General features: G+C 35.3%; 2 protein-coding genes across 3 annotated transcripts in view; one reads left to right on the top strand and one right to left on the bottom strand.

Moving 5' to 3' along the window:
- PSMD1 (proteasome 26S subunit, non-ATPase 1) overlaps positions 1-23,517 on the bottom strand; it is a 91,440-nt gene that overhangs the window by 33,750 nt on the left and 34,173 nt on the right. The window lies entirely within an intron of this gene.
- Positions 5,640-22,190, top strand: HTR2B (5-hydroxytryptamine receptor 2B). 2 transcript variants are annotated; one of them, XM_032857477.1, is made up of 5 exons: positions 5,640-5,723; positions 6,904-7,300; positions 7,454-7,513; positions 15,981-16,181; positions 21,194-22,190. In XM_032857477.1, the coding sequence occupies exons 2-5, from the start codon at positions 7,093-7,095 to the stop codon at positions 22,087-22,089; spliced, it is 1,365 nt and encodes a 454-aa protein (XP_032713368.1). In that variant the 5' UTR covers positions 5,640-5,723; positions 6,904-7,092; the 3' UTR covers positions 22,090-22,190. The 2 variants fall into 2 exon arrangements, with proteins under 2 accessions (XP_032713368.1, XP_032713367.1); XM_032857476.1 differs by having other exon boundaries at positions 6,904-7,513.

Raw genomic sequence — 23,517 nt, 5'->3', positions numbered from 1 at the left:
CTTCAATGATAATGTTTTTTTATTTTTTTTTAAAGATTTTATTTATTTATTTGACAGAGATCACAAGCGGCAGAGAGGCAGGCAGAGAGAGAGGGAGAAGCAGGCTCCCTGCTGAGCAGAGAGCCTGATGTGGGGCTCAATCCCAGGACCCTGGGATCACGACCTGAGCTGAAGGCAGAGGCTTAACCCACTGAGCCACCCAGGCGCCCCGATAATGTGGTATTTAAGCAAAGACAGGAAGGCAGTAAGGAAGCAAGTCACATGGCTATGTAGGGGCAGAGTGTATTATGTATTAGGTAGAGAAAATACCTCATGCAAAAGCCCAATGATAAAGCAATGCCAGGCATGTTTGAGGAACAGCAGAGGCCAGTGGTTTGAGTGTGTTGAAGAAAGGGAAGAATAATTGAAACTACGGCCAGATCATAAAAGCTTTATAGGAACTTTACAGGCCAGGGGGTTACTGGAACTTTGCCTTTTATTATGAGTGAAATAAAGGGCCACTGGAGGATTCTGAGCAAAGGAATATGATCTGCCTTGTTTAAAAAGGGTCATTTTGGCTGCTTTTTTGAGAACAGAGGGCAAAGGGAGAATAAAGAAGACTGGTTAAGAGGCTACCTAGAAATGCAGTCAAGATATGATGGTACTTAGGGGAAATCTTGGTATATATGGGTATGATATATATATAGAAGGTAGAACCAACAAGATTTCCTGAAGGAAAAAAAGTACAATGTGAAATAAAGAGGCTGGGAAGATGCAACTGCCTTTATCTGAGATAAATAGACCAATATATAAAGCAGATCTGGAGACAGAGAACATAAGTTCAGTTTTAGAGAATCTGAGTTTGAGATGTTTTTTAGACATCTAAGGGAAATACTGAGTAGGCGATCGAACAAGAGTCTGGAGTCTAGGCTAGAGATAGAAGTTTGGGAGTTTCAGTATATAGATGGTATTTAAAGCCATAAAAGTATATAAGACACCAAGTACAGACAGGGGAGAGAAGAGATCCAGAAATGAACCCCCAAGAAGGTTAAAGATTAAGAGGCTGAGGAGATGAAACAGAACAAGAAGACTAAAAAGGAACAGTCAGTGAGGCAGGAGAACATCCATGAGAGCGTGATCTACTGGAAGCCAAGTGAAGCTATTTTATGGAAGGGGAAATGATCAACTGGGTCAGTTGCTGCTATGAAACAGGCAGAGAAGGTTACGTCACCTTATTACAAACGCAGAAATCAAAGCTCAGAGAAAGGTCTCCTAACCCTTAAGGATTCTGCCGGTCTACTGTCATGACCACAAATCATAGTCATTAGGCTGGAAATAGAGTTTTAGTTTTAGAGGCTTTCTTCAACAAGTTAATGGAAACTATGGGTGAATGGAGGAAAAACCGTAACGAGGGAGATGAAGTCAACAGAGGACAGGAACCTGGGAGGTATCTGCATATTAAAAGGGTAGAAGAAGAGTTAGAAAAGATTCTTTAAGAAAGACAAAGAACCAGGATGCAATGTCTCTGAAGGCAGGAAAAGATAAAAGCTTTAAGAAGAAATGCTTAGCCAACAGAGCTGAATACTGCACACAATCTATAACTGGTGTTAATAATGGAGTTTTTAAGAGTTGTTTTAGTAGAACATTGGAGATAAAAATCTGATCATAAGGATTATAGACTGGGTGGGTGATGAGAAGAGAAAAAGATAGGCAATTCTTTAAAGAAGTTTGATGATGAAGGAAAGAGACTCAAGGGATAACGAAATGTTTAGTTTTCATTAACTAGAAACCTGAGCATGTCTGCAAGAAAGATATTAGAACTGAGGAACTGAATATTCAAGGCATGGATTCTATGTTTGAAAAAGATATGATATTCAGCAAAATTGCAAAGAATATAATAAAGAGTTGGGATCAACAACTTAAATGAAAGTTGTGGAAATGTCAATGTAATCCCAAAGGAGAGGATGGATTGAAAAAAAAGACACTTCAGAAAGATTAAAAAGTAATAGCACTTTCAGACTGGTCTAATCTTTCATTAAATCATAGGTAAAATCAGTTGTCGGGGGAGAGTGAGCAGAGTCTAAGAAGAACAGATTAAATTTGGAAGAACTATTTTTAGAATTTTAGCTCTTTTGCTGATATGAGTAAGAAAGGAATGGAAAGAAAAAAAGCAAAAAAATTGAGTTGCTCTGTGGGACCTGTTAAAATGAGCTAGTTTTAGCTACCACGTCTGCATTATAATGATCAATATACTTGCTTGTATCCATCTGTAAGGGCCTACTTAGCCAGAGGGAGCCATTTTGTTGTTTATGCAATAAATTTAGATTGACCCTGCCCCTCCCAGAGGAACTTACTTAAAAGCAAGTCTGGGAAACTAGTCCCAGGTAACAAAGCCCAAATACAAGGGCAGGTCAGGCCAGGGGGAGACATCCAATCAGTGGGGCGCGCATACTCTCTCCCTAGCTACCAAGGAGAGTGGGCCCTGCCTTTTGGGCACCAATTCTGACCAAGGTGATAGGCTAATTCAAATATCTACTAGGGTAAATTGAAATTCAATTGGCCACCCGTGTGTGACCTAGCATGACTGTGCAGTTTTCTCTGTGTGTTGCAATCTCATTGGCCACCTGTGTGTGGCCAGGCTCAACCACATGGCCTTTACTCTATAAAAGTTAGTCTGTGAGGCTAGGAGGGGTTGCCCTCTCTGTAAGAGGTGGCCCCTACCAGTCAGTTTGACGGTTAGTTTGATTCTCGATGCTTGGCATGAAATAAAGCTTTGCTTGACCTTCGCTTTGTATCAGTCTCGCTCCTTTGATCACAGACCCATTATTGGGGGACCTAACACGTCTATGAGATAAATTACACAAGGGCAGAAAATGTTTATCCTGTTCATCACTATATTGCCACGAGCAAATGAACTCAATGAATAGTTCACAAATAAATGAATATGTACTGGACACAATCCCTATATTGCCAAAAATTCCTTAATGGCTAGTGTTTGATAATTATGACTGAGAGGTAAAAAAATGTTCTTTGTTGGTATTTTTCTTAGACCTATAAATTAGACTGCCCTTTTAAGTCAAAGACAGAATATGTTCAATAAATTAAAAAGGCATCAGGACAAAAGTTATCGTTTTGGATAAAATGCAGGAATTAAGTTTTCTGGTTATGGTCAGATAAGAGTCTGAGTCTGAACTTTAGGCAATTTTAGTAAGAATTTATCTGGAGTTCTTGGTAAATGAGATATGTTACACAAATAAAGTTTCCAGATATTTGAAATTTAATTCAACTATTAAGAATCATACTTTTATATATTTATCATTGTGGATGGCAATCTTTTAAAAAATGCATTTCATGTATTCCTGCCATCCAAAACAGAACCGAATAAAAATTATTTAATCTTTTCTTTAATATGTGGAAGTCATCCCTCTGGTATCAATTATTATACCACATAAAATTGTGACAGCCTGGGTTACAGGAGAGCTATAAGTCTCTACACTGAGTAGACCTACAGGCCTATACTTCTTACTTCCTGTTTCTTCTGTGGACTCTATTTGCTTTTACCAAAGTGCTTGTCCACTTGTTAATTTGTCAGTCTACTCTGGAGTAAACAGGGAAATGTGTTTGTTAAAACCATCTCAAAGTGGATTTATCACTGAACATTCTTTTGTACTATTTAGATTTACCACCATGTGCAAATGTATTTTTATTAAAGAGGGGAGAGAGACATGTTTCTGTGAATGAGTGTGAAGAGATTTCGAGCAGGGACTTACAGGCTGCCTTGCATCTAATGTGCATGAAGTTTTAGAGCACAGTTCAGTTATTTGTCAACTGAAAGATTGGTCCACTCTTTCATCTATTTCTTTATTATTATTTTGCTTCCTGATTCTCAGCTAGGCTTCTTTATTTTTTAAATTATTAACATATAATGAATTATTTGTTTCAGGGGTACAGTTCTGTGATTCATCAGTCGTACACAATACATAGCGCTCACCAAAACACATTCCCGCTCCAATGTCCATATCCCAGCCAGAGCGAAAAGTTGCCAAATAAGTAGTTTTAACTAGCTGTGTTCCTTAGCCATTAAACTAATTAAACAAAAACAAAAAACAATAATAACCCAACCACCAATTTTAACTACTTAGAATTAAGATTCTTAAAAAAGTAAGTGAGGAGATCTGGGTGGCTCAGTTGGTTAAGCATCTGCCTTCAGCCCAGGTCATGATCTTGGGGTCCTGGGATTGAGCCCCACATTGGGCTCCTTGTTCAGCAGGGAGCCTGTTTCTCCCTCTCCCTTTGCCCTTTCCCCTTCTTGTGCTGGCTTGCTCGCTCTCTCAAATAAATAAATAAAATCTTAAAAAAAAAAAAAAGTGTGAATGTGGGTAAGAGGGTTAGTACTGGCAAAGTTTATAATAGTAATAATGGTCAGCATTTTAATAATATAGTCGATATTTTAAAAAATTTTACCTATAAAAACAAATCCATATATTCATTGAATATACTGGTACAACTTTAAATCTGGCATTATTTGTTTTGCAGACTCGTATCTGCCTGCATAAGTACAGGTACTAAACTGTGATTCACAACAAAGCAATATTTCAGCATATTTCTATATTCATGAAGAGAATCCTCGCACATTAAAATCCATTTGATTGCTCTTGAATATTATATGTTTTCACTCAAAATTTACAGCAAATTATTTTTTCTAAAATACTGGGAAAAAACCCCTGAATTTTGAGTTAAAAAAAGCAGCAAATACTGAATAAAATCTGAAGTGCTCAACAGAACTGAAATGAACCAAATATTTTGCAATAACTTTCACACAAGAATAAAAATCTGAAACAGAAAAAGGGCACAACTGTTATTGCTGACCTAGAATTAAATACTTTAAAAATGAGTGATCTTAATGATCTTTTAAAAAGGAAACTATGAGAATGCTCAAGTTCTAATGCTAAGCTACTCTTACTGTCTAGAAAAAACTTAAGCATAGCTGTTAAAATTTTTACGTCGATTTTCTGAAATAAGGCAGAAATATATTTTCATTACATACTGTATACTCTCCCCAAAATATCTGAGAAAAAATACAAAAAACTGCCAATGAACCAACCCCCCAATCCAGAGGCCATCTGTTTAAAAACGAGCAATCAAAGTTTCTACTAGAACCTATGCATACATGTTGAATTCAGATCCTTCTGTGTTCTTCTATACAAGGCTGCAACCAGAGAGAATTAACTGTGTTCCACAGCCAACACATAAAAGCTGAATAAGAATCTTGTTCAGAAATTAGAACTCTGGAAATCACTATAAGGTTCACAGGGCACACTCTTTACAGAATGAAAGCTCTAGAATCTCTAGACTATATCTTAATATTTTTCAAAAAGGAAAAACAGCTCAGTGTTAATCCAAAACAAAATTATGTTAAGCAAAAATGACAGAGTTTATTTCAGTCTCTCAAATACCAAAGAGAGCTCTTAAGAATACAACATGAATAGGGTCATGAACTGGTTCAACATACTTAACTGGTAGTTTTATGAATTACAATGAATGCTGCTGCTTTCTAAAAATGAATGTATCAAAGAGGAAATAACCTCCTTGGCATGCTTGCAGCTATACAACACATTTGTTTCATTGCTTTTAAGCGTCTCTACGGGAGGCTCTGAATAAGTCAATGAGAGGACTTCAGTCACAGCAGCACGCAGGTCTACTGAGCAGATCAGATGACATGCTCAGGAAATTAACAAGAAGAGGTAAGTATTTTACAAATAAATAGATAAATAAATAAATATTTTACAAATAATTAGAATTAATCTAAAGATTTTTTCCCTTTCTTCAGAAAAACTGCTACTGTATCTTTCATTTCTATTCAGTGGCTTAAAAACCAAAATGAAAGTTTTACCAATGTTACAGGAGAGATATTTTATATAGGATTTACAAATTTTATTTACTTGAGAGGGAGAGAGTCAGAGAAGCATGCTGCCTGCTGAGCAGGAGGCCCTGACGTGGGGCTCAATCCCGGGACCTTGGGATCATGACCTAAACCAAAGGCAGCCGCTTAACTGGCTGACCCACACAGGCACCCCTGGATTTACAGATTTTACGAATTAATGGTTTAACCTTCCTCTTAGCTTATCCTCCTTCCCAAGGAAGCTGGGGAGGTTAAAGAAAAAAATGACTACTTAAAACAAAAAAAGAACTGTTTCAAATTTGGCATAAAGTGATAAATTTGGAAAATATTTGTGGCAGTAATAGGTTTTCTCTGAAAGATGATTTTATTAAAAACAATTATTTGGATCCTACTAATACCTATTTTTTTTCCTTCTCTCAAACTAAAAGAGTTTTAAAATGTTGCATAAAAATGGCTATTACATCAGTATTAAGATAAACCTGACCAGATAAAACCCAATTACAAATAAGGATTCCTAGCTGGTAAATCATTCATATGGACCTTAGGTGGGCTTGAAGAATTTCTAGGTGGGTAACCAGTGTGTACCAAAAAGTTCTATTCAGAACTATGTAGAGCTTTAATGTTTCTATTCTTCTGTACATATTCTAAGGTAAAGGTAAAAAGACATTCAAGGGTCAGGAAACATCTAGCCTTTTTTTTTTAATAACCACTGAAAAAATTAATGCATCTCCTGTTTCGTGACCTGAGGCATATCAGGAACACGACTGTGGAAATAGGTTGCATTGTCACAAATGCACAAGGGACCTATTGAGATGGGAAGGGCTACTAAGTTCAAGAGTTTTTTCTGTTTTTTTTGAAAATAACGAAATAAAATAATGCAATCTACATATTTTAAATCTAGGGGGAACTCTTTGAACTCACTGGCATTCAAATTCAAACACAAGTCTAGTGCTACAGCAGAGAGAGAGAGAGAGAGAGAGAGGAGAGAAGACAAAAAGTAATAAACAGTCTTTCTTTCACAGCTATCAGTTTCTTTCTCTAAGCCTTCTGAAATCTGAGCCTCTGCAGAAGACTAAACCCTGGGGCCTTACCTACAGAAATGGACAGAAGCTTGTATACTCTCATTTTCAAGAACCCAAAAATTTTTTTAAAGGAAGGAGTCAACTTTGGCTTTGAGTGTTCAGCCTGGGTACAATGCCTTTAAAAAGCAGATGACCAGCTTAGCTACCGACCATGCAGACCATTGTCCGGAATTGGATCACATCACACAAAAACAGCGAATGGCCTTCTCTTACAGAAGAATATCAGAACAGAGCACAATTCCTGAGCACATTTTGCAGAGCTCCTTTCATCACTTAATCTTTGCTAACTGGTCTGGATTACAGACAGAATCGATACCAGAGGAAATGAAACAGACTGGTGAGCAACAGGGAAATAAACCACGCTGGGCAGCTCTTCTGATACTCCTGGTGATAATACCCACAATTGGTGGGAACATCCTTGTTATTCTGGCTGTTTCACTGGAGAAAAAGCTGCAGTATGCTACTAATTATTTTCTAATGTCCCTGGCAGTGGCTGATTTGCTGGTTGGATTGTTTGTGATGCCGATTGCCCTCTTGACAATAATGTTTGGTAAGTATTTCACTTTGCTCCTGGCATCAAACCACAGAACTATGATATACTATCAGAGAAATGGATACTCAGTCTTTAAAGATGGACTTGGACCATTTAAAGATAACAGTAGATAAACAGTCCCTCATTTCCATCATTTTCTACTGTTGATAATGAGCTTTAAAGAGCAAAAAATAGTTTCTTAGAAACTATTCTACTCTTCCCCCAGCCATCTAATAAAAGTCTAATTAGCCATTTAATCATTTAAAAAGTCATCCAAGTTAGCAAGATCCACAGATTCTGCATTCATCGCCTAAAAATTACAGTGAAGAAGAGACAGACCTAGACTTTAACTTTCCCATTATCAATCCTTTTTTTCCCTTGACCAAGCAACAGCAAGGACACTTTTGTGACATCTGGTTATGTGCCGGGTTATTGATTAATAATAAAATCTTTGAATCACTTAATTCCAATTTGAATCACTAAACACCAATTTAAAATTGGAATTGTTCTAAAAGTTCTTGTTATTTTTTTTTATCATTTGTGTACTTTAGCCTTAAACATAATTCTTAACACATGCGTCATGTTAAGAAAATATTATGGTTAGTTGCTAAAGGAAATGGTTTGGCTCACAGTGTCCTAAGAAATGATTCATCTGTTTAATTTTTATGATTTCTAATGATCCATGTCCTTGATACATGTAAGAAAAATCTGATTCAAAATAAAATTAAATATTAAAAATTTATTAAAAATGAACTATTAAAACAAGTGACCAAAACCTGAGTTATTACAATAATAACTTGATATTAAAATATTAGTTTGTTATAAGAAAAGAGATAATATTAAAATGAAAGTTTTCACTTATGTGTATCATCTCTAGTTACAGAATTTGGGTAAATACAAATAATTCTGATAAATTATGAGGGCTTCTGAGAATCAGCATAAAGAAATACTTAACTTATTTAGTGCTTTGCATAAATTCATATTAGACTCATTAACTGCTTAAGAAAATGGTTATTTGTAGCAGATAGGGCTTCTTGAAATTATGTTTATATGGTGAGGATAAAAATATTTCAGGTTATAGAAATAAAGTTTATTTAACTAGAATATGTGTTAGAAGGAGACTAAAGACTCCAATTAAAAAAACCCCTCCAATTTAAACTATTATATTTAGGTTTATATATTACATTTTTAAGTAATTATCAAAATATACCTAAATTAAGTGTTTGATCCCCCAAATGAGATGGTGACAGGCTAAACTTTCCATTCTAAATTAACATCTAACCAAGGCTTTAAATTCTTTAAATTACTGCAGGGCAAGCAGTAATAACTAAGGTTCTACAGCTTTAATAGACTCTCTAATCATTAATAATATCCAACTATCCCTTCTTTTATACATTTGTAATTTTTTGAATATTTTAGTACAACATGTAACCATGGGAAGTAATTAAGAAATTTTATTCTAAAGGAGAACCTAAAGGATCTTGATTCTGAAAAAAGTTTGAAAGAAATAAAGTAAATGAGGATAATGTAGAAACATTTATGTATATTTGGTAAATACTGCAGATACTTGATTCAAGGCTCTTATCTCCAAATACACAATACTAATTAATCTGTAAAATCACACTCTTTAAATTATGTTTTTGCTAGACATACAGAAAATGTTATAATGCTCATCTTATACTACCATAAAATTTAATTGATATATTATTTTGAATAAATGAAACTGAATGAGTTACACAGAACTGAATTTTAATTCTAAAGTCCATATCAAACATCCACTATTTGCAAATTACTGTGGTAGATACTCAAATTATCAGCTAAATAGTTAAAGAATCTTAAAAAGCTAAGTTTCATAGTATTAAAGTGATTAGATAAAAGAGAAAAACAGATAAAAGAGCTAATTCCGTGTCCACAGAAAAATGGGAGGTTATCTGCAGCTGACGACTGAGCTTATATTTAGATTTTTGGGACCCAAGATATTCTTGGCAATAAATGGTAGCAGAAAACCCAATATATTTTAACATAAAATATATGGAATGTCTTCCTATTTATGTCCTAAACACTATGATATGTTTTAACTATATTTCATTCTCTCAAATGCTTGTTAATTTTTAAAAAATAAAATAAAATCTTCTATGGTCCCAAACACTTCTACTATCAGTAATGAAGCAATACTGGGAGATTAGATTTTTAAAAACTAAACTAACCTGGGAACTTAAACACTACTTAAAAATTACTGCTTTAAATTCATTATTAAAAACATTATTCCATTTCTAAGAGAAAGAATATGAGAAAATGCATGCTCTGCACTCTAAAAAGCTTCAAAAGGATGCATTCATAAATTGGAAACTGCACATACTATAAATTGGGACTTGACTTCAAACACTAAGATTTTTATAGCCCTTCACATGTTAACAAATACAAAGACTTCCTAAATTAATGCAGTTATAAGAATTTTTGGTAACATTAAAGGGGGGGAATAGATTTTGTGTATTTTTCTCTCATTATAGGAATCATCTTCCGAACTTCAGAAGTCTGTACAAACAAAAGCGTCCCTGATTCTGTAAACATAAAACATTAACTACCACTGAGTAGTATGAGTGCTTTTAATTATCTCAGGGAAATTAAATGAAAGTAACAAAAGAAACTTTACATTAGTTAACGTTCTAATAAAATTAAGTTTTGAAAAAAGGAGAGCAGTGAAACTTTAAAGACTGACTCTTATGCTGTGGAGTATGTTATTCAACCAATGATTTACGTAATATTTGATTATATAATATTGTTTGCTTTTTTTTTTTCTTTACAGAATTTCTATTTTAGCAAGATTATGATGACTGGCCTAACATGGTCTCTCAAATGAACTGTGATACCTATGTCAATCTTTCTGCCACTTCTTCCACTCTGGGAGCACTAGACTTAACTTTTGCTTTGAAGGTCTAGTTTTGACTGTCTTGTGTATAATTCCCAAAATCCACGATCATAAGTCAGTGGCTTATAACATAAGGCTTAAAAATGCCTACTTAGAGGGCATTTAGAAATACCTCAATAGGATGTAAAGGAAAATAGAACATCATATGCCAATATAAAAAAGACAGGATGTTCACACTTTATGAACTTCTCTGAACTTTCATTAAATAAATGATTAAAAATGTAAAGGAGAAAATACAGTGTTTGGTCACTCATTGGTCATTACTTGTTTATTTATAACTTAAGTTTTAATCCATGTCTCATAATTAAAGTTGAAACAGTATCTATGCTATAACTGCAAGAGGCTGTAGAAAATAAAATGGTTGCAAGATAGGGATCTGAAGCAAGACATCCCAGGCACTGAATCCTGAAATAGTCAACTAAGGCCCAGCACATTATAGGCACCAGTAACTGGCAAGTATCAGCAGAATATGAGAAGAGTTCATAAACTTTAAATATGTGATTTAGTTTAGATGTGAATCTGACCAGAGAGGTGAAACAGATGTACAGCAGTAAAAGAAAAAGAAAATCAGTTATTAATGTGGTGAAATGCTGCTCTACCCAATCTTAAATGAGGGACCAAAGCAATTAAAGGCACTTTTTTTTGGAAAGTGGAAATTTAGGGTGCCTGGGTAGCTCAGTCATTAAGCGTCTGCCTTTAGCTCAGGTTCCCTGTGTTGGGCTCCCTGCTTGGCGGGAAGCCTGCTTCTCCCACTCCCACTCCTCCCGCTTGTATTCCCTCTCACACGGTCTCACTGTCAAATAAATAAATAAAATCTTAAAAAACAAAAACAAACAAAAAAGGAAAGTGGAAATATAAAAAACCAAGAAAAGAAATTTTGTAAGCATTAAATCACTTGAAATGTTGAAAACACTATCATATTAGACATCTAGTCCCAGAGTATTTTATATATCCAAATGTAGTGGGAAAATGACAACAAAAACAAAACAGAAGCTTCATAATAAAAACTGAAGCACTGATCTATGTCTTTCTTTCCTGAAAGATAATACAAATATAAGAATTTCTGAGAATAAAAAAATGGGTACTTTGAGAACCCCGTGTCCTTTTTGGCTATGAGGCTATTTAGGGTCTGTCCTACTCTAATAAACTCATGAACTATTTACCTTGGTAAACTCTATAGGCACAGTCCCCTTGGGATAGCTTCAAAAATACAGTCATTTAAAATTCTCAGAAGGCAAATATCTTATGTCTCAGATTTACAGGTTAATTTTAATTATTTTTCTGAATTAATCATATAACTCAGCTTTCCAAACTAAAAACCTGCTGAAAGAGTAAGCAGGTTTCAGATCAAATGAGTGCATCTCACCAAGAAATGGTGTTTCTGGTTAAAAACACTCAGGTTTCTATAGCCATTAAAAAGAAAGCTAAATAAATAAATAAATAGCCAAGCATGCAATGTATATAGGTTACTTATGTTTGCTATTTATATATATATATATACACACACATATAAATATAGAGAGTAAAAGGCATACTTTCATGAAAATTTAAAGTTAAACACATTCTCATACCTTTAAAAAAAAAACTTGAAGTTCAGTTGGATACATGCACTCTTGCTACAGCAGACAGGAGGACAAACATACTGGTTTTACAGTGATGATACGACTTAACATTTATTTCTAAGTAGGAGTGTTTTAATGGGTAGGCTAGTTTCTGTCGAACAGTAATAGTAACAGGAACTAACATTATAGAGTGCTTTCTTATGCCAGACATTGTTCTAAACACTTTACATGTATTACTGCATTTAATCTTCAAAGAAATCCTATAAAATTGGTATCATCATCATTATCACCATTTTTCAAGAGAGAACAGAATAATAATAAATAAATGGCAGAGACATGATTTGAATCCCGGAGAATGGCCCATGTCTATGAAGTTGTTAACCCTTGTCTGGAGACAAACAGAAACTGATGTAATTGAATGGCAATTCTAACACCCCTTATGTATGGTGGTATTTGAAGCATGCAAGTCTTCATTTTAAGCAACAAACTTTGTGCTATTAATATTTTTAGATAAATAATGAACTATATATAATCCACAACTCAGTAAGATTGTTATGCTCCTATAATTACTGACCTGTAATTATTTCAGGCATCCACAGAAGTGCCATTATTCAAACTTTACTGAAATTAAATTCCTCTTTAAGATTAATTTGGGAGCAGGTGGGGGAAGAGGTAGGTTTTTCAAAGAAAGTTTGTGCACTTTTTGTGAAACAACAAATACTATACAATTTAAAAGTTTTCCTTCTTCTGTCTTAGCTTTTATGAAAAAGACAAGTTCAGAGCCCCAGAATAGCAGTAATTAATTTAGTTCAAGTACCTGATAACTTATTTCCCTTATATTGACTCTTATATATATTTTTCTTTCTGTATAAATCTATAACTGGTCCATATGAAATAGTATAGTAAGTTCTTATGGAAGTAAGCTGGACATAATATATTATAACAAATAAATGAAATTATAAATCCTTAAAACAAATTAAAACCCTAGTAAAAATAACAAAGTTTTGGAGTAATCTACTCCACACCAAAGTAAGATACTTTTCTGACCCTGAGCCTATCAAATTAATACTAAATGAAAAGATAATTTTAGAAATGAAAGTATCTGGACTAGGGAAAATCCCTTTACAACCTGAGAATGTCTAGAACTGTTTTTAATTTGTATAAATTCTTAGATTACCCAAATCTATTTAGGCAGGCAAGATTTTTTCTTCTTACTTTATATAAAAGATTTCTATTCATTTAATGCAGTCATATTACTTTTATGTTCATTTCATAAAAAGCCTATTGACTAGTACCTTCATGAAACTTTCAATTATAAAGATTAATAATAAAGTCCATCTCTTTTAATCCTAAACCTATATCACAGTCTCCTTAAAGAAAATTCCCTATCATGCCTCAGTATTTCTACTATTAGTAATAAGTACCGACTAAAATAATAAAATTCTAGCAAACTGCATTAATTATAATATCTGCTTCATGCACCAAAATTGGAGTTTATTTTATTTTTTTAAGATTTTACTTATTTATTTAACAGACAAGAGATCACAAGTAGGCAGAGAGGCAGACAGGGAGAGAGGAGGAAGCAGGCTCCCTGCCGAGCAGAGTCCGATGTGGGGCTCGATCCCAGGACCCTGGGAACATGACCTGAGCCGAAGACAGAAGCTTTAACCCACTGAGCCACCCAGGCGCCCCAAGATTTTATTTATTCGAGAGAGAGGAAATAGCGAGATAGAGCATGAACTGGGGTGTGTGTGTGAGGGGGTGGGGAGAGGGAGAAGCAGGCTCCCTGCTGAGCAGGGAGCCCAACGAAGGGTTCAAGCTCATTACCTGAGAAGAAGCAGTCCCTTAACCGACTGGGCCACCCAGATGCCCCTGAAAATTTGGAGTTTATAAAATAAATTCATTCTGTTGGAAAGTGAGCCTAACAAGGCTTCACTGGAGCACTGAAGAGCTTTCTCTTTTAGTCCACAATTAGAGTCAAATTGTCTATTTTCCAAAGACTTGTACTTTTTACATGGCTTCCTGCTCATGGCTACTAGATTTATGACTAGAATTTCCCAGATCTTAATTTAAAAACATATAACCCATAATTAGAAAAGCTAAATAGGCAAGTTTAAAACTATGATCAGTATCTCTTGTTATAGTTCTACATTTGAGTATTTTTCTATCTTCTACTCAGTTCTAAATATAGAACATCAGGACAGTTTAGAATGTAACATCATTTCAAGTAGTTTCCACTGCACAACTCTTTCAATCATATGTGATTATTTTCACTCTACTTGAACTGTGAGTTTACTTAAGCTGAGGTCCGTTGCAGCCTTTCAGTGTCCAAAGTCCTTTTCTACTTATTAACAGAAAATCTGAATACTATGACTAAGAGGGAGAAAAATCTAACTGATTAAGTTTCTCTCTAAAGACAGATTTCTCTGCCAGACTTGATTTATTTTGAGAGGTCTCCCATAAAGAGGCATTCTGAGTGCCTATCCTACAACAGTGAATAAATGCTGGTGCATCTTTTAAGACCCAAGATATTATAATGTTCCCCAGAGTCTTCTAAAACCCTGCTTTTAAAACATTAATTTGCACGCTTTTGAAAAAAAAAATATTCAAATCTATCTCAAAACTCTTTCCCTAAATGATAGGCTTTCATTTATTTATTTATTTATTTTTGGTGTGGGATGTTAACATCTCTCCACCCCCAAGGTTCTTAAATTTAAACAGTTTACAACTGAAGAGTTTCTTGGTGCTCTGAAATCCTAAAATGGTATCTTGGTCTTCCTTCAATTATCCCAATTATCTGTCAAGGTCAAATAATCATGCAAAAACTAGGAAAAGTAGTTTATATTTTTCAGTGGACATACAACAATTAAACTATAAGAAGGATTTAGATACTCTCATATATATACGACATTAGTTCTGCAAAGAAGTAATTTGCTTTTATTGCAAGGTCTAAAATCTGTGTGTGTGTGTGTGTGTGTGTGTGTGTGTCTGTTAGAAATGTGGGTTCTAAATGAAATATTCTAGGGGAAACCCTAAAATAAATTTTAGGTGTTTTGGAACTGCAAATATATATATATTGGGTGTATGTATAAAATATAACGTATCAACCCATATGTGTTATAGACACTTGCCTAAGTAAATTTATTGGAAAACTATATAGAATATTCAGTACCATATCCAATACTGAATTTTTTCCAAGTTATTATTTCTCAAATGCTTAAGACTGTATGAGGCATAGAATAAATTTTTTTAATAAGAGTTTGTTACATAAATTAAGTACTATGTTTAATCCTGACACTTGCTTTTTAAAACATAACTCCCCAGTGCCTGGAGTGAATGATGAAATATGGAAGGATAACAATCCATTTTTCTTCAGAATAATCTGAAGTCATTCCTTTTGCAAACTTTATTTAAGAACTACTTCTGTCAAAAAGAAAACTCCTATCATTTCACTTAATGATTTCACCAAATGAGAATTTGCTATAAACAAAGATCACGCTGCTAGTTATTGCTAGAAATGAGCCAAATCCTAGGCTTCACTGAGATTCCCATTCTAATACTCTTTTTTGCCACATCGTATTGCTTCCTCTATGTGGTAAAATATTCTTTTTATACAAAAGCAGCTTAAAAATTAATTTTATTTGACTAGCAAGGTTAAGTTGCAGTTGCAACAGTGTGGAAATTTTTAAAAGATCACAAAAGGAACAGATAAAAGAGCAACTACGGTCAAATGAATGCTAAAAATGCTAAACTGCTGATTTTGAAAAAGGGTGTTGTGATTACTATACAAAACAGAAAATGTATTTAAAAGGGACCATTTACAGAAATATATTTATTATTACTGAATCCATTATCTAAAGTTAGACATTTGTGGAGGTTAACTCATAAAATTTCAAATAATTAACAAAAAGTTTAAAAATATGTATCACTTTAAAAAGAAACTGCAAATTGAAGATTGCCATTCATGAGAATATGCTTTTGTTTTGTTTTTCAGAGGCTATGTGGCCCCTCCCACTTGTTCTATGCCCTGCCTGGTTATTTCTTGATGTTCTTTTTTCTACTGCATCCATCATGCATCTCTGTGCCATTTCCGTGGATCGTTACATAGCCATCAAAAAGCCAATCCAGGCCAATCAATATAACTCACGAGCCACAGCACTCATCAAGATTACAGTGGTATGGCTAATTTCAACAGGTATGTGGGGAATGTCAGGGTGTGGGGTGGTATAAATAAACAGCTTTTGGTTTCTTTTGGGTAAGAAATATACCAGGCCAGGTAGGCTGTGAAACTTAGCATAAGAGGTCAAGGCAGACTACTGATATACTGATACACCAACACAAGCTCTTTATGTCATGTCATCATATAAAATCACACTATCAACAACATGTGTGAAAAAGCAAAAAGTTCATGTCCTCAGAAAGAACCATCTTCACAAAGGTTACTGAGATATCTTCCTGCTTTGATTTTGACGTGCAGGAAGACTAAGTCTGAAAACAGGTTTTGTTTTTGTCAATAGATCATTAAGGTCTAGGGAGCATGCAAAATCTTGAAATTAGTATTAAAGTAACAAAAAATTAAAATGCATCTTCAGTCACACTTAAGAAGATAAACAGGAAAAGAGAAACAAGAAAAAAAAACCAAACACTTTGTATGCACGTACTAAAGACCATAAATTCACCTTGGAAGCCAATATGTGTATAGAATAAAGGCAGTAAGTGTCTACATAAGTGTTCTGGATATATGATTAATCGGAGGTTTTAAGAGAGATGCTAGCGATATTCAGAAATGATTTACATAAGAAAATAGTATTTCTTCTAAACTGCCTTATGCCCTTGTGCCCATCTTTAATGCTCAAAGATAGCTTCTATGATAGAGTATCCTAGCATGAAGTACAGCAGAAATAATTCAGACCTCTTATAAGTTAGTATCAGAAAAGATTCACAACAATTACTATGATGATCATCAATAGTCTGACTAGCAGATTCGCTTCTTCCTAGAAAAAAAAAAAGAGGAAAAAAAATCAAGAGAGATCTGGAATGCTAAAGGAAAACCATGAAAAAGACATGGTCTCTCTCTAATAAAAATAAGAACACTGGGCAAAAAAAAAAAACAAGATAATGAAAGTGACCTTTATGTTCCTGAAACAACAGCAGGGCCAAACCTCTTTTGAAAAGTTTGGAGGTAAAAGTAAGGAGTGTTATTACTCTGGCTTGTGAAGAAATCAGTGCCAAGGAAAAGTCTGTTCAGAATGACAGGTTTGTAAGCAGAGAGATAGGCTAGTTTTGGGGACAGATGCTGATTGACAGAGCAGAAAAGGCCCCCCAAAAGAAGCCAGAGAAAGGGCATGGGAGATAATGGGTAACAGTCACCAAAATTTAAAGTAGAAAGAAGGGAAACTATAGTAGTTCATGCCAGAAGTCCCAATCTTTTTGGTAAACTCACTGCAGTAAGGGAGAGATGGGGAAGACAGTGTGAGGTATGTGTGTGTTGGGTTAAGGTGGAGGAAACAGGGCAAAGGCAGGGAGAAAACAGGAGAAATGACCCTTAAGAAGAATTAAAACATTTGAAACCATGAAATATGATCAAGCCAATAAAGAGCCTACTGTTAGAAGTGATCCCAATTAAAGCTGGTTCGCATGAATCCGTAAGCAGATCAAATCTCTGTTGCATACCTGTGACATACTAGATATCAAGAATACAAAGATAAATAAAAAAAAGCCTCTATATTCAAGGAAGTCAGATAATAAACAAATTAGTCTAATACAAAGCATTAAGTAGGCAGGTAGAAAAGAATAAAAAAATTCCAGATTTACAGCTTTGGAAGGGATCTTAAAAATTTACTTTTTCCTTTTATAGAAGAGAAAAGAAACCTAGAGGTTTTATTTTTTAAAAAGATTTTATTTATTTATTTGAGAGAGAGAGCATTAACAAGCAGGAGGGGAGGAGCAGAGGGAAAGGGAGAAAGAAGCTCCCTGCCCTGACATGGGGCTCAACCCCAGCACCTGGGATCATGACCGATGCTTACTGATTGAGCCACCTAGGTGCCCCAAAATGTAGAGGTTTTAGATAGTTGGCTTAAAGACTGTTAACAGCTTTTCAGCACCAAATGTCACAATCAATGCTGTGTTCATTTCATCACCCTTTGTTTGTAGGACTAGTGACAATTTAGTAACTTTGTAGAAGAAAAAGCAGATGATAGGGTTAGTTCAGTTTTTAAATTCTGCAAAATGCTGAAAAGAGCTCGCTTTCTTTTGGACTTAGTTATCCTCAGTAAGACCTGGCAAAAAAGTAAGGTATGAAAGAGTAAGGGAATAAGGGTATAAAAAGTACCAGTGAAAACTTATGTTATTGACCACCAATCTGGTTGAAAAGGTAATGTGAGCCTTGAAGGAGGTTAACAGAATGTGAAAACAGAGAAGGATGAATGGACTAGAGGTCAACATAACTGTAAAACGAAGTCCCACGGTAATGAAGAGTAGCAGGGCAAGAAAGGGAAATTTCACACAAAGTTCTTGGTTTTAGATATGGGACAGCTTTAAGAGGGTTTGTGGATGCCTTCAGGAATGCAAATAATAATAATGAGGGTTGATACACCAGAAACTAATATAATACTGTATGTTAACTACACTGGAAATAAAATTTTAAAAATAATAAAAGATATAAGAATGGAGTTCAACAGACACAAAATGAAGGTGTCAGAAGGGTCATCAATAAGGTCAAGTCATGGAAGGTAACAGCAATGGAGTGGTGGAGAGGAAGGCTTTAGCAAGGTGCTGAATCTACTGAGGAAGATGGGCAGAGGTCCTGGAGGTTGGTAGATGACCTGCATGGAGAACAGAGTATTGTAAGCAGATTATCAATAGACTTCAAAAGGGAACGGTTTTGGGGAGAAAAGTGGAAAAATCACTTAGAATTACCAGGGTACAGCAGGGGTCAGCCAACTTTTCCTGTAAAAGGCAAGAAAGTAAATATTTTGGGCTTGCAGGTTCTAACGGTACTCAACTCCGCAGCAGCAGAGTAAAAGCAATCATAGACAATTTGTTAACAAATGGGGATGGCTGTGTTCCAATAAAATTTTATTTACAAAAACAGGATGTAGGCCAGATTTAGCCCTCAAGCTGTAATGTGCTGACTTCTAGTGTAGAACAGTAAGTATAAAGAATCCACTTTCTGGTGGGAGAGTTGAGGAAAAGTAGAAAAAGCAGTAGCCTCCCTGTTAGAAAGTATTTGAGGAAAATATTTTCATCAATGGCTCTTCAGTTACCATAAAAAGGCTGTGTACATGATGAAGTACTTTCAAATTCATAAAAAACAAAACAAAACACAAGGATTCTAGAGATTTCTAAAGATACAGTTAATTCAAACTTCTTTTTAAGAATCTGCTGTTTCAAAGGGAAAGGATTCAGGATAACACTTGTGTACTTGTCTAATAAGCAAGATCATATTTAAATACCCTCTCCATGGTATTTAAAGTATTAGAAAATTAGCATGAGATATATTTCTTTCATATCTGTTGGAGGAACTCTCAACCTGAAAATAAATTTCATTTGGAATATCTTCTTTGCAGAAATGTCTGTTCATGTCTTCTGCCCATTTCTTGATTGGCTTATTTGTTCTTTGGGTGTTGAATTTGATAAGTTCTATTTATGAATTTGATAAGTTGAATTTGATAAGGCTTTTGAATACTACACCTTAATCTGATATGTCATTTGCAAATATCTTCTCCCTTTCTGTCGGACATCCAAGTGGCCAATGGACACACGAAAAAGTGCCCAACATCACTCAGCATCAGGGAAATACAAATCAAAACCACAGTGAGATACCCCCTCACAGCAGTCAGAATGGCTACAATTTACAAGTCAGGAAATGACAGATGTTGACAAGGATGTGGAGAAACATCTACGCTGTTGGTGGGAATGCAAGCTGGTGCAGCCACTCTGAAAAACAGTATGGAGGTTCCTCAAAGTTGGAAATAGAGCTACCCTATGACCCAGCAATCGCACTACTGGGTATTTATCCTAAAGATATAAATGTAGTGATCGAAGGGGTACATGCATCCCAATGTTTATAGCAACAATGTCCACAACAGCCAAACTATGGAAAGAGTCTAGATGTCCATCAACAGATGAATGGATAGAGAAGATGTGGTATATATATATATACAATGGAATACTATGTAGCCATCAAAAAACCCGAAATCTTGCCATTTGCAATGACGTGGATGGAACTAGAGGCTATGATGCTGAGCAAAATAAGTCAATCAGAGAAAGACAATTACCATATGATCTCTCTGATATGAGGACATTGAGAGGCAGGGTGGGGGGGTCATGGGGGGAAGGGAAGGAAAAAAATGAAACAAGATGGGACTGGGGAGGGAGACAAACCATATGAGACTCCCCCCCCCCCCATATGAGACTCAATCTCAGGAAACAAACTGAGGGTTGGAGGGGGGAGATAGGATGACTGGGGAGGGTATGTGCTTTGGTGAGTGTTGTGAATTGTGTAAGACTGATGATTTACGGACTTGTACCCCTGAAGCAAATAACACTCTATAAGTTAATAAAAAAGAAAAAAAAAAGGAAAGTAAATTTCATGATTCATATGATCTCAAATATTTAAGTAGCTTTTAAAAAAAACAAACAATGAACTCCACTTAGTTTTCCCTAAGTCATCAGAGGAAAAGATTAAGACATTCATAAATTACAAATAATGAAAATGTCTATTAAATCAAACTGTGTAGCCTCAAAGAAAAGAGTCATCTATCTAGAATTAAGATACTGCATGAATGTACTCTGAAGTCTCTTTAAATCAACTACAATGGATATAAAGATAAAGCAAATTCTCTTCTGAACTACTTTTTCTTAACCTGGGATAGATCAACAAACACAAACAGATTATGAGAAATGGAGAATAAATGACATTCCCTTGTATTTTGTAGACATACTACAGCTTTAGGGAAGCTTAAATTATAAACTTGAAATCACTAATCAATCTCTGTTTAAAAACATCAGGTTTGCTTACTTGGGTCTATTTGTTAAATCTTCCTTTAATTAAATGCTTTGACAGATTCTGCACTGTGTGTACTAGGAATGAAAATCGACTAACCATTAACCACATAAAGTCACTAAGATAAACTCTAAAAGGACCTAATCTAAGAGTCAAAGGTCATAAAATTAACTCAATTAATCTTGTTCCTTCTTCCTTAGGCATTGCCATTCCAGTACCCATTAGAGGGATAGAAACTGATGCAGGTAACCCAAGCAACATCACCTGTATGCTGACAAAGGATCGTTTTGGCAACTTCATGCTCTTTGGCTCACTGGCTGCCTTCTTCACACCTCTGGCAATCATGATTGTCACCTACTTTCTCACTATCCAAGCTTTACAGAAGAAAGCTTACTTGGTCAAAAATAAGCCACCTCAACGCCTAACGTGGTTGGCTGTGTCTACAGTCTTCCAAAGTTCCAAAGAAACACCTTGCTCATCACCTGAAAAGGTGGCAATGCTGCATAGTTCCCACAAAGGCAAAACTCTGCCCAACTCAAGTGATAAGATACGAAGGCGAAGAATGTCCACAGTTGGAAAAAAGTCTGTGCAGACCATTTCCAATGAACAGAGAGCCTCTAAGGTTCTAGGAATTGTTTTTTTTCTCTTTTTGCTTATGTGGTGCCCCTTTTTTATTACAAATATAACTTTAGTTTTATGTGATTCCTGCAACCAGACTACTCTCAAAAGGCTCCTAGAGGTATTTGTGTGGATAGGCTACGTTTCCTCAGGGGTGAATCCTTTGGTCTACACCCTCTTCAATAAGACATTTCGGAACGCATTTGGCCGATACATCAGCTGCAATTACCGGGCCATAAAATCAGTAAAAACCGTCAGAAAATGTTCCAGCAATATCTACTTCCAAAATCCAAGGGCAGAGAACTCTAAGTTTTTCATGAAACATGGAATGAGAAATGGGATTAATCCTGCCATGTTCCAGAGCCCAATGAGGCTCCGCAGTTCAAACATTCAGGCTTCCTCAATCATTCTATTAGATACACTTCTCCTCACAGAATATGAAGGTGACAAAACTGAAGAGCAAGTCAGTTATGTATAGAAGGAATGTCAGTTTTCATCTAATTAATATAACAATGAATAAGGTGATGAAGATGATATAAATGTACCAAGAATTATAAAAGAAGAACTTTATGTCATGTATCAAATCATCTCTTTAAAATAAGAATTATCTATTAGGATGTACAATTTTCTTTATTTGGACAAAACTACTCCATGAAAAAAATCATTTTGTATAGCTGAAAGCAAAAACAATCCAGCAGTCTGGCTAAATGTTAAGGTATTCAAATGAAATAAAATTAAGTAAATCAGAAAGTTTCAGTCTTAAAAATAAACAATGTCATTTTAAGAATTTGTTTAGTTCCTAACTGTATGAAAGCTGTGCTAAGAATGAAATAAGACAAAAAAGCATTAACCTCTTCAAAGCCTTAAAAACATAAGGCGTAACATAGAACAACAACGAGAGGAATAGAAGACTAAAAATAAGTGCACAGAATGATCGCATCTGGAGGTAAGCTAAGATTGTCACTACAGAGTCTGGCTCAGTTAAAGTAGTCATGATATTGCTTTGATCTAGAAACTTGTGATGGAAGGGGTAGGGAGGACGGTTGTTGGGTACCACACAAAGTAATAGGATCTCGGAACTAGAGCTATTTGTTAAATGTCTGATACCAGGTACATCTACTCACCAGAAGTGGGTCTAACTTAAAGAACAAGAGGATACAAATGAAATCACTCCAGCATACCTGAAATTCATTTTGTTCCTTGGAGAACAAGTGCAAACTGGAGACACAGGATCTCAATCCAGGAACCTAAACTTTAATGACCCCATAATGACCCAAAAACTTGGCTGAACTTCTGGCACAACATTTTTTATTCACCCTTTCCTAATTTCACTGTGCACTGCTAGATCTGGGAATAAATCCAAACTGTGTCACCAACTAACTGACTAAATTTATGAAAGATACTTAATTTCTCTGAGCCTCAATTTTCTCAGCTACATAGGGTTCTTATGAAATGAGTACAGGTGGGCAGTCTGTATTGGTAGCCAATTTTAGTTACATCTGATATTTTATTGTCATGCTATTGCTATAAATGGTGAACAAAATTAGACTGAAGGGTTCTGCAGTGATGACAGTCCACATCTTAGCTTTTCCTTTTCAGGCTGACCCATTCTTATGTCTCAACCTATTGCACTAGTGCTATCCCTCTCCAGGTGATTAAGTTTAAGAAAATTACTTCAAGAAATGTGTTGGCGGGCGCCTGGGTGGCTCAGTGGGATAAGCCGCTGCCTTCGGCTCAGGTCATGATCTCAGGGTCCTGGGATCGAGTCCCGCATCGGGCTCTCTGCTCAGCAGGGAGCCTGCTTCCCTCTCTCTCTCTGCCTGCCTCTCTGTCTACTTGTGATCTCTGTCTGTCAAATCAATAAAAAAAAAAAAAAAAAAAAAAATTAAAAAAAAAAAAAAAAAAA

Source organism: Lontra canadensis, unplaced genomic scaffold (genome assembly GCF_010015895.1).
Source record: "Lontra canadensis isolate GAN:19392208 unplaced genomic scaffold, GSC_riverotter_1.0 scaffold13, whole genome shotgun sequence".
In the NCBI taxonomy this organism is placed as follows: domain Eukaryota; kingdom Metazoa; phylum Chordata; class Mammalia; order Carnivora; family Mustelidae; genus Lontra; species Lontra canadensis.
Note: the sequence above shows the minus strand (reverse complement) of the source record. Positions and strands in the feature narration are given on the sequence as shown.

Excerpts from the sequence above, each read along its gene's own strand:
- HTR2B (XM_032857476.1), top strand. The coding sequence starts at position 7,093 with ATGACCAGCTTAGCTACCGACCATGCAGACCATTGTCCGGAATTGGAT. Across the intron at positions 7,514-15,980 it reads CCTCTTGACAATAATGTTTG|AGGCTATGTGGCCCCTCCCA; the intron begins GTAAGTATTTCA and ends TTTGTTTTTCAG. Across the intron at positions 16,182-21,193 it reads GGTATGGCTAATTTCAACAG|GCATTGCCATTCCAGTACCC; the intron begins GTATGTGGGGAA and ends CTTCTTCCTTAG.